Source organism: Diadema antillarum, unplaced genomic scaffold (assembly GCF_040938485.1).
Source record: "Diadema antillarum isolate AM-2024a unplaced genomic scaffold, OU_Dant_1.0 seq00001683_RagTag, whole genome shotgun sequence".
Taxonomy (NCBI): domain Eukaryota; kingdom Metazoa; phylum Echinodermata; class Echinoidea; order Diadematoida; family Diadematidae; genus Diadema; species Diadema antillarum.
In genome coordinates, this window is record NW_027272378.1 from 4,363 (window position 1) to 18,061 (window position 13,699).

At 40.3% G+C, this 13,699-nt stretch overlaps 1 protein-coding gene across 1 annotated transcript; it reads left to right on the forward strand.

The window, feature by feature from the left end:
• The first annotated feature begins 867 nt into the window (after positions 1 to 867).
• LOC139711674 (uncharacterized) lies at positions 868 to 13,478 on the forward strand. Its single transcript, XM_071623533.1, has 4 exons — positions 868 to 964; positions 3,537 to 3,628; positions 6,557 to 6,716; positions 12,270 to 13,478. Exons 1-4 carry the CDS (start codon positions 872 to 874, stop codon positions 13,023 to 13,025), a joined length of 1,101 nt encoding a protein of 366 aa, XP_071479634.1. The 5' UTR covers positions 868 to 871; the 3' UTR covers positions 13,026 to 13,478.
• Positions 13,479 to 13,699: the final 221 nt, after the last annotated feature.

The window sequence follows — 13,699 nt, forward strand, 5'->3', positions numbered from 1 at the left end:
ATGTGGACTTTGTCTCAGCGTGTTTGACTTGCATGATGCCTCATTTGGAATATTTATCCATTGTCTTCCTCTTTTTGTGCATGCCTTTGAGTTGCATCAGTGTTATATTGTGAAAGTATATCCTATGATCATGATTCAGGCCGAGTGTGATTCAGATTTTTTTTTTCCCGTTAAGCACAGAGTATGTGTGTGTGTGTGTGTGTGTGTGTGTGTGTGTGTGTGTGTGTTATTTTGCCTTGAGCTGTAAATACTTTTTTTTTCTTTCCCTTTTGCTGAATTCGAACTGAGTATTTGCTTGAATTTGATGTATGTAAAGCTGAGTGTTTGTGTGACTAGTGCCTGTCTGTATGATTACTACGTTGCAAATAACTATGTTTCTCGGAAGTATCATATTGAAGCAGTCTACCGTACCTATCCCAAGCTTCCTGTGTGTAATATCTGCTACTTGATTTCTTTTTTGAGCAGAGGCATTTATAGTGAACATGCCAGCAATGATGTTGATCATATATCCTTGCATGCATCAAGAATTTTTTCACGTTAGAATTGTGTAAGCAGTGCTAAGCTGGCAGAGTGATGTCATATTCAAGCCTTTCAGTTTATATGAATGTTATCAAATGTTTTCCTGTGTGCGAAGATATCAAATTTGTGTGATCTTATTCTTTTGAATGTTTGCTTGCAATCGAGATATTATACATTATATGTATACATACATTTGTATGTAAATACAATGTATAAAACATCAAGTGTGTGCAGGTAGTACTGTACACGTTGCTATGACTGCACTATTTTCATGTTGCTTCCGTATTATTCCTTGACCCCGCCCCTGTGGTGACCTTGCGTGACCCCGTATGACCCTTTCAGTATTGTAGTGATGAGCTTAGACACCCTCTGCTTCATTCCAGTCATAGTCCTCACCGTGTTCCACATATCCCTCGTCTGTAAAGGCCGCACGACCAACGAGCAGGTAAGGGCATCGCCCTCTGGCCCAATTTCCTCATTACAGGGTTGTGGGGGGGGGGGGGGAGGAGGGATGGAATTAGGGGTGGGGGCATGGAGATACAGTGTACTCTCTGAATTGTCTCATCCCTGAGACACACACTCGCACACGGATCAGATTTGGTGCCGCCAGTCATCACACACATACACCATCGTTGCAGACTGGTTTTGCCATAAATACATATACATGTGCATTTGAATTTGTGCCTGTCTGCTGCCCTTACAGAGGTTGCCGTGGCCATGTGTGGCAGAGCTACTGTACGCAGGAGCATGCCCCCCGGCCTGCATGAGGCTCACCCCGAGGCTTGTGTGACTTGGTTACCCACAAAGACTTTCTCTCACTGCAACAGCAATCAAAGATTATACCTTTACAATGGCATAACGATAAGGATTTTTTTTTTTTTTTTCAGAGGGCAAACAAACTTCAAATTTTTTTTCTTCAAATTTTGTTACCTATAAAGAACATACATGACTCATGCATTAGTGAACTAGTCTGTCCAGTGCAATGAGACATACATGCTCATGGAGCTTGCCAATCCTGTATCTAAGACTGGACATTAACGTTTACTTGCCCATCGGACAGGTAAAACCATCGCTTTTCATATTTTTACTCACCCAAAAAGGAAACATACATGTACTTGCCACAAAAATAGGGCCAATGTATTCATTGACTTAAAGTAGCTTCTCATTTTAATGTCAAGCCCAAATCAAGCGAGAACTTGTAGCATTTTCATATTTCGAATAACATTTTGAATAACAAGGGCACTGTCTATCCCTAAAAGAGTTGAGCCCTAATATACTGATCAAGAGAAAATAGAATAAAGGGTAACTCTGTTGTGGAAAATGTATTCTCATCATCAAGATATTCAGGCATGAAGTGAATTGATGAAGAAAATTTGTCCAAAACAAAGAACTGTTCCTCTGTTTAAAATTCTGTGAGGTGGGATAATGTTTGGATGCAATTGCTGCAGGCAAATGGGACTCATTATTCACAAGTATGGATATGATATTACTGTGCTGCACTGCTTTGTTTTGTTTTTCTCTCTCTTTTCTGCTTTCTTTTGTCATTTATTTGTTCTCTTGTCTTATAGGTTCCATTCACTGTAATCGAAACTGACTTCTTCTTTTTTGCAGGAACTATTGCACAATTCATGCATGAAGTGTTTGTTTTTCTTTTCGTTTTAAATCCCTTGCGACACGTGATATTTCGGTGCAATCAATTTCCAGATCCATCTGATATTCGTGACATTCAGCAAGAATTTGGTTCTTGTCATTCACTTCAACTCCCCTGGCTGATTTTTGGTTCATCTTGTTGTTGGGGGGGGGGGGGGGGGGGGATAAGTTTAGCCATTGACAGTATGGGGCATGTTTTGATTGCACATCGACATACAAAATGGGAAAGATGTCCTCCAGGTATTCAGTGGGTCCTTGTTCCTTGACGGCATAAAATGGCCATGAATATTCATTGAAGTTTGATTGTTCGGTAATTTATTCTTCTGCTTTGTGAAGTATTGGTAGGAAAGTAGGGTGCACGAGAAAGGTTAAAAGCTGGTGGTTCTCTGTTAGTTGTGGGAAAGCAGGACAGAAGTTTGAAGAGAGAGATCAATTATAGCTTTAATAGATTAACTACAGCTTCTGAAGTTCAATCTGAGAGGAAGTATACATGTTTCAGAGATGCCAACTGTTCCCTTTAGTTGCTGTATTTAGTACTGTTTTTGCCCAAAATGCTGCAAATTACTACATTTTTTCTCAAATTGTGTGACTACATGATATGTGTCTATTGCAAGAAAAGTAAGAAAAAAAATATTGTTTTTTTCCACCAAAAAACGTGTCTTTGGGGGGTGCAGGGAGATATGGTTCCATTCTTTGCCCCATAGACATGAAGTAAAGGTTTTTAAAGCTGGGTGCAGTAGCCCTGAAGAAAAGGGATAAGATCTTTGAAAATAATGATAATCAAGTGGCTACAGATGGGCGTTTGAGAGGAAAAGTCTGCAATTGAAAAAAAAAAATGCTTGAAGAGAATGTCTGTTGATTTGTTCCATATTACACTATACATTGTAGCTGTGTTCTGTTGATGAGTCCATTAGGTATGTTTGCAGATTGTTAAGATTAACAAATATTTTGTGATGTTATCACATTATTGTTTTCTCTCTTTTCCTCCCACCCCACCCTCACTCTATCTACTCCTCCTCCTCCTCCTCCTCGTCATCATCATCTTCTTTCTTCTTCCTCATCTTATTTTTTCTCCTCTTCCTAATCATCATCATCTTCTGCCTTTTCCTCCTCCTCTTCATCTTCCTCCTCTTCTACTCCTCCTCTTCCTCCTCGTCTCCTTCCTCTTCCTCCTCCTCTTCCTCAAATCTTTCTCCTCTTACTCCTCCTCCTCCGCTTCATCTTTCTCCTCATTTTGCTCCTCATCTTCCTCCTCCTCCAACTCTTCATCCTCTGCAATCTCTGCCTCTGTCTGCTCTCATACCTTCTGCCCCTTCCCTGTCTCTCTCTTCTCCCCCTCATCCAAACCACGTCCTCATGACCGACAGGTAACGGGTAAATTCCAGAGCGGCCACAACCCCTTCGACAAGGGATGCTTTAGAAATTGCATGGAAGTTTTTTGCGGACCTCAGCCATCCAGGTATGACCCCCATGGGCGCAGTTTCCCCATGATTAAATATTACTCCACTGACGTGCCCTCCTTGATTAAAATTTGATATTAAAATGTCATCTTTTTTTTTCCTTCCCTCTCTCTCTCTCTCTTTCAGTCAACCTCCCCACAACATTTGCAACCGATTGTAAGATGGCTCTCAGCTGTCACTCAATGATTGTTTGTATATCTAGCAATCTAGCAATTATTTCCAATTCTTTTAGAAGTGATTCATAACATTGTCATGCCTTTTCGTTTTTAATAAGATGTTTCCAATCCTTAAAAGTAATAATTTTTTTTTCTACCTTTTCAGCTGTGCATATAAAAGCTTTCTTGTGACAGTTTTTTTCAGCAGTAATAGCTTTAAGATATTTCGTCGCTGGGGCGACAAGACCTCGTTCAATTGTATCTACAAAATGTCAAATGTTCAGGAGAGCCAAAAAACATGGCGGCCAAAGCACTGTGGCGAATGGGATAGCCTTTCCTTTGACATGCCATGGTGGCTTCATTTTTGGAGTAAGACAGTTGGGATTTGGACAGGACATCACTTAACCCATTATTTTACCATTGATCCAAAAAAGTCATTTTCACCAAAATTGCAGATACAAGGTCTTGTCACCCCAGCGACGATTTAATGATTTTTTTCCCCCAATATATTTCCCTATATGTGACCGTGCATCACAAAACGAACAAAAAGTCGCACCCCTTGATTTTACGTGAGGACTCAAAAAAGGTGAAACAGGTCAACCAAGTCAATGTTAATTTTGTCACATTTTCTGAAACAGCTACCGTTCTTCTACATTATTTTTGTCCCCACCGAACGAGTTCGAGCAGGGGACTATGAAACGGGCTCCGTACGTGTGTGTGTCCGTGTGTCCGTCCGTCCGTCCGTCCGTCCTTCTGTCCGTCTGTCTGTGCGTCCGTGTGTGATCAAAATGTTCAATTTGCTACTTCTCTGTCATTTATGAGCCAATTTTGATTCTGTTTGCTTTATATGATAGCACTACATGGGAGCTTTGAAACTTCTACACAGAATTTCAGTTGTGACCTTTGACCTTGACCTTTGACCTATATTGTACATTTTGCTTCAAAATGCTACTCCTTCGCCATTTCTAACCCGATTTCGATTCCGTTTGCTTTATGTGATGGCACTAGGTGAGGGCTTCAAAACTTCTACACAGAATTTTGACCTTTGACTTCTTTGACCTTTGACCTTGATTTTTGTCCTATATTGTACATTGGCTACAAAATGCTACTCCTTCGCCATTTCTAACCCGATTTCGATTCCGTTTGCTTTATGTGATGGCACTAGGTGAGGGCTTCAAAACTTCTACACAGAATTTTGACCTTTGACTTCTTTGACCTTTGACCTTGATTTTTGACCTGCATTGTACATTTTGCTACAAAATGCTACTCCTTTGCCATTTCTAACCCAATTTCATTTCCGTTTGCTTTATGTGATGGCACCACAGTCTGTAGGTGAGGGCTTCAAAACTTCTACACAGAATTTTGACCCTTGACTTCTTTGACCTTTGACCTTGATTTTTGACCTATATTGTACATTGGCTACAAAATGCTACTCCTTTGCCATTTCTAACCCGATTTCGATTCCGTTTTCTTTATGTGATGGCACTAGGTGAGGGCTTCAAAACTTCTACACAGAATTTTGACCTTTGACTTCTTTGACCTTTGACCTTGATTTTTGACCTATATTGTACATTGGCTACAAAATGCTACTCCTTCGCCACTTCTAACCCGATTTCGATTCCGTTTGCTTTTTGTGATGGCACTAGGTGAGGGCTTCAAAACTTCTACACAGAATTTTGACCTTTGACTTCTTTGACCTTTGACCTTGATTTTTGACCTATATTGTACATTGGCTACAAAATGCTACTCCTTCGCCACTTCTAACCCGATTTCGATTCCGTTTGCTTTTTGTGATGGCACTAGGTGAGGGCTTCAAAAATTCTACACAGAATTTTGACCTTTGACTTCTTTGACCTTTGACCTTGATTTTTGACCTATATTGTACATTGGCTACAAAATGCTACTCCTTTGCCATTTCTAACCCGATTTCGATTCCGTTTGCTTTTTGTGATGGCACTAGGTGAGGGCTTCAAAACTTCTACACAGAATTTTGACCTTTGACTTCTTTGACCTTTGACCTTGATTTTTTACCGATATTGTACATTTTGCTACTAAATGCTACTTCCGGCGGGGACATATTTTACGCACCGCGTAATTTCTACTTTTCCTTGTTAACTTTGGGATCATAAAATGAATGCAAAAGTGCATTTTCAGCAAATTTTCTACAACTCTTTTTTGTAGAGTAGTGAGATCAGGTATATCTTAGAGGCCCCTTTTCATTTGTTGATAGCCACTTGCACACTCTTCACTATCAAGTCCGATAACTTTTAAAGGGATAAAGTTACCGCTTTGAAAGTTGGCAGTATTCATGGACGGAATGTGTTAATTGAGCATGCTCAATTTCAACTTAATCTGATATTCCCTTTATTGTTGTTGCTCCAGTGGTTTACATCATGTTTTTTGTCCCATTCATTGAACAGCTAGCACGGCTTGGTAAGAATTAAATACTTGAATAGACAGTTAGACCCGGTAATTTAGAGCCTCTTTTCTCGGTTCACACTTTCCCAGAGTGTGTGCTTTCTTTCCAATATTTAGATAGGTTAGGAGAGTCCATTTCAATTGAGCTATACATCATTTGAAAGCTTAGAGTCTGCTCTTTCAGAATCTGCCTTTAACTAAAACTCTATGTTTGGGGACTTTTTGTTTGTGTTGTGGTGCAGGGTCAGATATAAACCTTGAGACACAAACTAGCCAATTAACAAGCTCTTTTCACTGACAATCAAATTCAACCCACGTTTGTGTATGTGTGTGTGCATCTGTCTCACCTTCCAGATATGTCGGTTTCAAGAGCAAGCCAGTGTCCCTCGCCGCCATGTACATGCCGGTGCAACAGACAGGCAATGGAATCTCCGACAGCCAGGTGCAGGTGCGCGTGGAGAGCGGGCGCACAGCGACACCGCAGCACACGGGCAACAATAGGTCCCAGCATCAGGTGAGGTCGGTGTCCCCCAAACCTTTTCCTTACCGTTTTCTCCTAATACTCGACCACCGCCACAACTACTCACGACTAGTACTACCACCGCAACACCATCATTATCACCACCACCACTGCCACCCCCACCAAAGTGTAGGCGTGGCAGCAAACCAGAGCACATCGGCACCGGTTGTGGGGGTGATGGACACCAGTTGACCTTGGGGGATGGCACCGACCAAGAACTGGGTTGGCGGCTGTCGTGCTGTGATTTAGGAGCGCACTCATCGGTTTGCTGTTCACAACTAACAAGGAGAGCACCGGAGTGGTCCTTGAGACGTTTAATATGTGTGCCATATTTGCAGTGACGCAAGTTGCGATAATACATCATAAAGCCCATAGTACTTTTAAAAGTGGAAATTTTCATGCATTTCGCACAACCAGGAATTAGAGCGAAAATAAAAGCATGCAAATATTTTTGCTTGTTTTATGTCAAACTATGCAATGTTTTGATTCCACAGAAACAAAAGCACTCAAAATTCATCTTCCCGGGCTGGGCGTGAAAAATTACTCGCACGAAAATTTCCTCATTTACAGTTGTATGTCATACATGCAGATTTTCTGGTAGTTCTGGAAGTGTTATAATGTCTTTGGTATAGAAAGGTCCAATGTGGGGTTTGGAGTTATTTCTGTCAGAATTATCCTCCTAGCGAAATCTAAACTGAAGAAGCATGAAGTGAAGCCTAAATGGTGTTCTGTACAGTTTTTATAGACCAGTAAGCTTTCCTTTCTCCATAGATCTGTGATGCAAACACACAATGAAAATGTCAATGAAAACCCTCCAGAACCATTTACAAATGGTCAGCAGTAGCAGCAGCACTTAATAGTACAAGGTATAGTAACCATGAATGAGAAGTTCTTGCTGAATATGCCAAGTTTCAGGCTGATTGTACTGCATTTATCGAGTTTTAAATCTTTCTTTTTCTTTTTTTCTGCACAAGAAGGTGTGAGTCATTCTACTCCAATTGATCCTCAACTTCAAATCTCCTTTCTCGAAACACACCAAAAAGTTCTCTTTAGGATAAGATTCTTTAGATAAGAAGTTAGGAGTATCCAATTTGAATGTTCACATGGGATTTTAAAGTACAGAATTCCTTCCTTCAAAAAAAAAAAAAAAATAGATAAATAAATAAATTCTCACAGTGACATAATCTGGAAATTCCGATCTGGCGACTTTGTTGGGTTTTTGTGATGCAAGATAACATACAGGAGAGATCATAAGAATTGAAATTGTAGGGATGTTTAGAAAAAAGATAAAATGTGGAAATTTTACAAACTGTATCAGATATCTTTGCCAGTAGACATAGATTAATATCAAAAGAAATCTTGACAGAAATTATTGAAGAAATCTTCAAGATTGTCCTTACCTACACCGTTCAATCTCTTTCTTATTTTGTTGTTGTAAACTGACATGAAAACCAATGGGGAAAAAATAATACAAGCATCTTTAATCTGAAATGGTCATTACAAAGAATACTTATGTAATGATGCCGGGAAATTGTTGAGTATTGCTTCTGACAAATAGGGTCCGTGTGCCATTACTATTAAAAGGACAACTCTTCCGTGCCATTATTCATCAGCTGGAATTACTTGTCCTTCTTGACAGACGTTCAAGTTCAATCTTCATGTAGCTTTTTTGTTTTTTTCATCATATTAGTATTGCAGAAGAAGACAGAAACAATTCCACATATTTCATTAGTAACAGCTTTCTATCTCAAACAGACATCAGAGTTGATTCAGTGTTGCGCTCCAAGATATCGATGCATATTCATACCTGTATATCCATATCAGAGAAGCAATCTTTGTGTCATCAATTACCTAGAAATACCACTTGATTTGTGCCTCCTATTAATAGTCTCATATACAAACTAGATAAGCCATCTTGTATGTCACCAAGTAAATGAGCAGTTAATAAATGTATAATCCCTGTATATGTGCATACATTCCAATTTCCACATCATTTGACAGTACTTACGCATCACCAGCATTTTTTAGCTGAGAAATGCAAAAGCTCTCAGCTGATGACACAGAGATTTAGCCAGTTTGTTCACATGTTCGGCATTGTTTTATTTACAGTTGAGAGTGCATACGCCAAAGTTGTTCATTCCCCAAATATGCACTTATGTAAAAAATTAGAATTTTTTTCAGTGCCTTGTTATTGTTTCAAGGCCTTGGAAATTATTGATATAGATATATTGACAAGATTTTTTTTTTTGGTGTATATTTTGGTGTGTATGCAGTATATATTAAGCAAGTACTGTGATATAAAGATGGGGACGACCTTTTTGAAGGTAACTCTACTTTACTGGACCATTTATATCCACCCTGCCTTCAATGAGAGGGTCATCCTTGTGTATGTTACCCCAGAAAAGGATGATTTTTCTAACCAAAACTAAAGTACATGTACATTGTTGGTGTCTGTTGTGCAATATTGCACATCTGTTATGCTATCAGTATTGGTCTCTTATGATGCAATGTTATCGATTCACTTTCAACATGAGTGTGAGTTCTTACAAACAGTTCAGTGAATACCTCTATATCTCCAGTACTTTCATTGCTGAGGTACAGGATGTATGTTTTGGTCTATAATGATATTTGAGGAAACTCACACGTGGCCAGTGATGTGCTATTTTGGTGCTATATTTATGTCAATTATGGAGTATAAACACTTTTAGAAACTAGAGCAAGTATATTCATGCTTGTACTTCCCCAGAAAATTGTGTTAAAATGACTATGGAAAGTTTGACCTTGGTGTCAAAATATTTTCGAAAACTGCAGTAAATTTGGAGCTCCATCGGATGTTACAGTGAAATACAGCTCTTTTAGTTGCAAGTTTTGTGTGCGGCATATACATTTGCAGTGCTTGTATTTTTGCAAATTTGTGAGTCAACTGATGTCACCCAAAGTCAAAAACTCATGAAAATGTGGCTTCTCGTGATGAATGCAGTGTACATAATCATCTCCAAGAAAAAAAAAAGAAAAGAATAGGGCTCTGCCTGTTTTCTTGAAGAGGGACAGTATCTATTTCTCGTTCTGTCAGCATGTACCCCACTTACAAAATTCAAGAGAACTTGTGACGCTGTCTTTCAAATCGCAAAGTATATTGCGTAAATATTGTATGACTTGTATGCCGAGTGATGCTAACCAGAACGCTGTGAAACCATTTGAAGTAGACTTGGGTCATATCTTCACAAGGTGATAATACCGGTACAATTTGTAGCACAGGATCCAGTTTTCATGTTCAGAGCCAGAAGGAGCTAACTCCATAGATTTTGCACAGTGTTAAGTTTATCACCAACCCATGAACAAGCATTGCTCATAATCAAAATTTGGGCTAGTGCCTTGAAAAACTTGCACAATATGAGAGTCTGCTATCACTGTGGCCTTCTTACAAAGAGTTCCCTTTTTTTTTCAACCAAATTTGCGAGTATGGCTTGCTCCGTGACAATACATTGCAATAACAGCTATGAGTGTATACCGTTACTAATAGTTTCAAAGGTATTATGTTGGCTGCAATCAGTTATTCTTTGGGATATCAGAATGAAGCCCTGATAGTTATTATTATTTTAAGATGTAGTGTTGAAGTACAAGTTCTATGCAAGCAGTGTCATGGTATCAATGAGTTGTGGTGATAAATTGTCTGCATATTTTATTTGATAGATACACAACTTGGAGCAAAGCACAGCAAGTACAGTTCAAAGGGTCAAATGTCACAGTGCTTCGTAGAATTTAAATATGAAAAGAAGCCATGACACCATGTTGGATGACCCAGACATTTGACAAGCATAAATAAGTCTATGCATAATTCATTTGGCACATCATTCCAAGATTTTGTAAACACGCTCATTTTTGGAAGGTGCGTGCACCTTCCATATTTAGCTCCAGGCTGAAAAGAAAAAAGCTACATAGATATGCATAGATGGGACTGCAGTGAGAACGATCTTAGCTTGCCATCTTTCACAATTCTTTTCTCGGCCTACTTGCACACTACTATCCTTCTACTTGCAGTGTAACATCCTGTAAAGGGCTTTTGTGACAAACAACACAGTTTGTGTGATACATACAGTATATTAATATAATGCTTGTGTAGCTGTATTGCTGAGAGAGTTTTAAAAATACTCTCTTTCCATGTACAATGCTCCTAGTTTTGCATCGATCAAAATATGCCCTCAATGGGTGGCAAGCACACTGAAATCAAATGGAATTGTGTTGGAAGATCAAATACAGTCTTCAAAGCAGAATTTGTCGTTGCATAGATCAAGTTTCTGCCTGTAGGTAGGTTCAAGTAAATCCTCTACCATACCAAAGTATGGCAGGTGTGTGTTTATTACGTCATTTAATTTTAACATTTCCTACGTCTAATCATTAAGTCCCAGTAGATTCAAGTTGAGTTAACTGCCCAATGTATTTGTGATGTCATTTTTCCCTTCCATTGTCTATTGTCATGTAGAATTGTGTCTGACTCATTCAACATTGTCGCAGTGGATTTTGTTTTTGTTTTGTGCAAGTGATTTTCTGCTGTTTAGGGTAAGATGAGATCTGTTAGCTCTCAGTTTTTGCAGACTGTTGACACTTTGCTGGTGAGAGTGTAAAGTCACGAGGGCAAAGCAGAATGAATAAATTTTTTGCAATTGTCCATTTTGTACAAGTATCACAGACAGTGAAATGCGCAGAAATGTCCTTTCTGCAAAACTTTCCCCAGTTACGGTACAAAACTTTCGTGTAGATGTTAAATGTATCATGTTGATGAAATTAGCATCCGTATTAAGACCTAATATCTCTTCATCAATTAATTTTAAGGCTGCAGTACATGTACTTCAGGTTTGGGGCTCAAAGGCCTTTTCTATGTGAAAACTCTTCCATGCCCTGCAAGAGATATTTAAAAGCATAGTTGCAAGATGATGGTGAGAGTTGTCAATATCACTGCAGTTTGTCGTGGTGATTTTGTTTTGTCCTCCAGCTGTTGTTTTTAGAGTGTTTTTCTTTCAGTGTTCCTGTAGACAATGTAAGCTATAGCAAATAATACAGAAAAGAGAAATGCAAATCTAATTTACACACACACACACAAAAATTGTGTCAAAATGTTGGTCCTTTAGAGTTTTGTGTGCATTAACAATATTTGTATTCATAATGTAGCAATTCCAAAGCCAATATTTGAGAAATGCACAGTTATCTCTCTGAGTACTCTTTGAGACTTCTCTGATTTTGATTTTTGGAATGTTTAGCAGTCCTTATCTTCCTCATCAAAACCTACTGCAGAGTCATAGAGACAGAGAGTATTACATTGTCCCTTGCTCAATGAGGAGGATTATGCAGGAACATCTACAGAAAGGAAAAACGTACATTGTATGTATGGTCAAGATACCTTTGCAATAATAGTGCTTGTTTTCCCCTCCATTATTTTGTTGATTGCCGAAAACATGATAAATCCTTCACTTTGCTAGGGCAAAGACAACAACAGCTACACAATTGCAACTCTCTCTAACATGTCCTCTTGTTCGTTTTGTCCCCAAGGTACACGCTGCTGTAGGCAACAACCATTCGGTCCCGTATTTCTCAGACATCCAGCGTGAGGCACTGGACGACGAGAGTCAAGGACTGGACTGCGAGGCGGAGCCGCCTCCCCCACCCCCCGGCAACCCCTACACCCAGGTCAACTTCCACCAATTCCAAGAGACGGCACGCTCCTCCCCCTCCTCCCATGTTGACGGCAGGAGCAGGCACCCGCGGCGCGACGCCAGCCTAGAGAGCCGGTCCACGACGCCGTCGCACGGGAGCAGCGACATGATAAACAGTCCTTCGTCCCGGCGCAACCACCGCGACTGGGAGGCAAATAGCACGCCCTCATCAGGGGGCATGCACAGTCCGTACAGCACGGGTGTCAGAGGTAACAATGTGCACGTGGGGAAAGCAAACAATGTAAACCACCATGAGAACAACGTCCACGCGCACAGCAATCACAAAGCGAACAGTGCCCCCAACCACAGCGAACCTCACCAACATGTCCCCATGCGCAACAGGGAGGGGTCGCGGCTGCGGCGGCCCATCTCCTTCGTCACCGCGCTGAAGATGAGCGAGGAGGCGGAGTCGATGATGCGGGGCCAGGAGAAGCCGCCCAACAACGCGCCGACGCGGAGCAAATCGTCCAAGGCGGACATTGGGCGCAACAATCACAACACGGCTAATTCAAAACGCTCCAACACTAGCCACATAGTGCAAGCCAACGGAGAGGACAGAACTCAAATTCTGACATACGAAGTGTCCGTATAAGACTGATCCTATGCAGTCATTCTCTCTTCTGTTTTCTTTTGTTTTTCCACATTTGAAGTTGGTACATATATATTATATGTCTATTAAAGCATGTGACACTACACACTCTGAACACATTCACAGAAATGTTAACAATTTATGGAATGTACTCTCACCAGCAAAAGCAAAAAACTGCTACTTTTTTTCCGTGAAGAGGAGAGCCGGATTTCGGATACTCACACGCTGCCAGAGCACTTCATTTCAATCTGCACGGAGGAATTTTCGCCATCTCTTTGACCCCATCGCAGATGAGAATGAGTCTTTGCCCGAACACGTTTCTGAGAAGTGGTCGCGCGGAGAGAAAGGAGGCTGCCCTCTTTGAACGTCGCATCAGCGAGTGTTGTTTGCGAGAACGCAGTCTGTAGCCTCTGGTGGCAATAGTGCACAGATTTTGAAATTGGGTTGCTCCCTCTCTATCTACCTATCTATCTTTTTATCTATCCATCTTTCTATCTATCTAGCTAGCTTTCTATCTATCTGTCTTTTTATCTATCTATCTACCTATCTGTTTTTTCTATCTGTATATGCCTCTCTCTATCTCTCTCAGTCTATCTTTATATTTCTACTTCTTCAGCCAGCCATGTGTTTGTCTCTTTATCTGCACTGTCTGTCTGTCTGTCTGTCCATTTCTTCCC

What these genes read in the sequence shown, in the direction of transcription:
- LOC139711674 (XM_071623533.1), top strand. Translation starts at nt 872, where the DNA reads ATGAGCTTAGACACCCTCTGCTTCATTCCAGTCATAGTCCTCACCGTG. An exon ending in GCCGCACGACCAACGAGCAG is followed by an intron (nt 965 to 3,536) that starts GTAAGGGCATCG and finishes CATGACCGACAG; the next exon opens with GTAACGGGTAAATTCCAGAG. An exon ending in TGCGGACCTCAGCCATCCAG is followed by an intron (nt 3,629 to 6,556) that starts GTATGACCCCCA and finishes CTCACCTTCCAG; the next exon opens with ATATGTCGGTTTCAAGAGCA.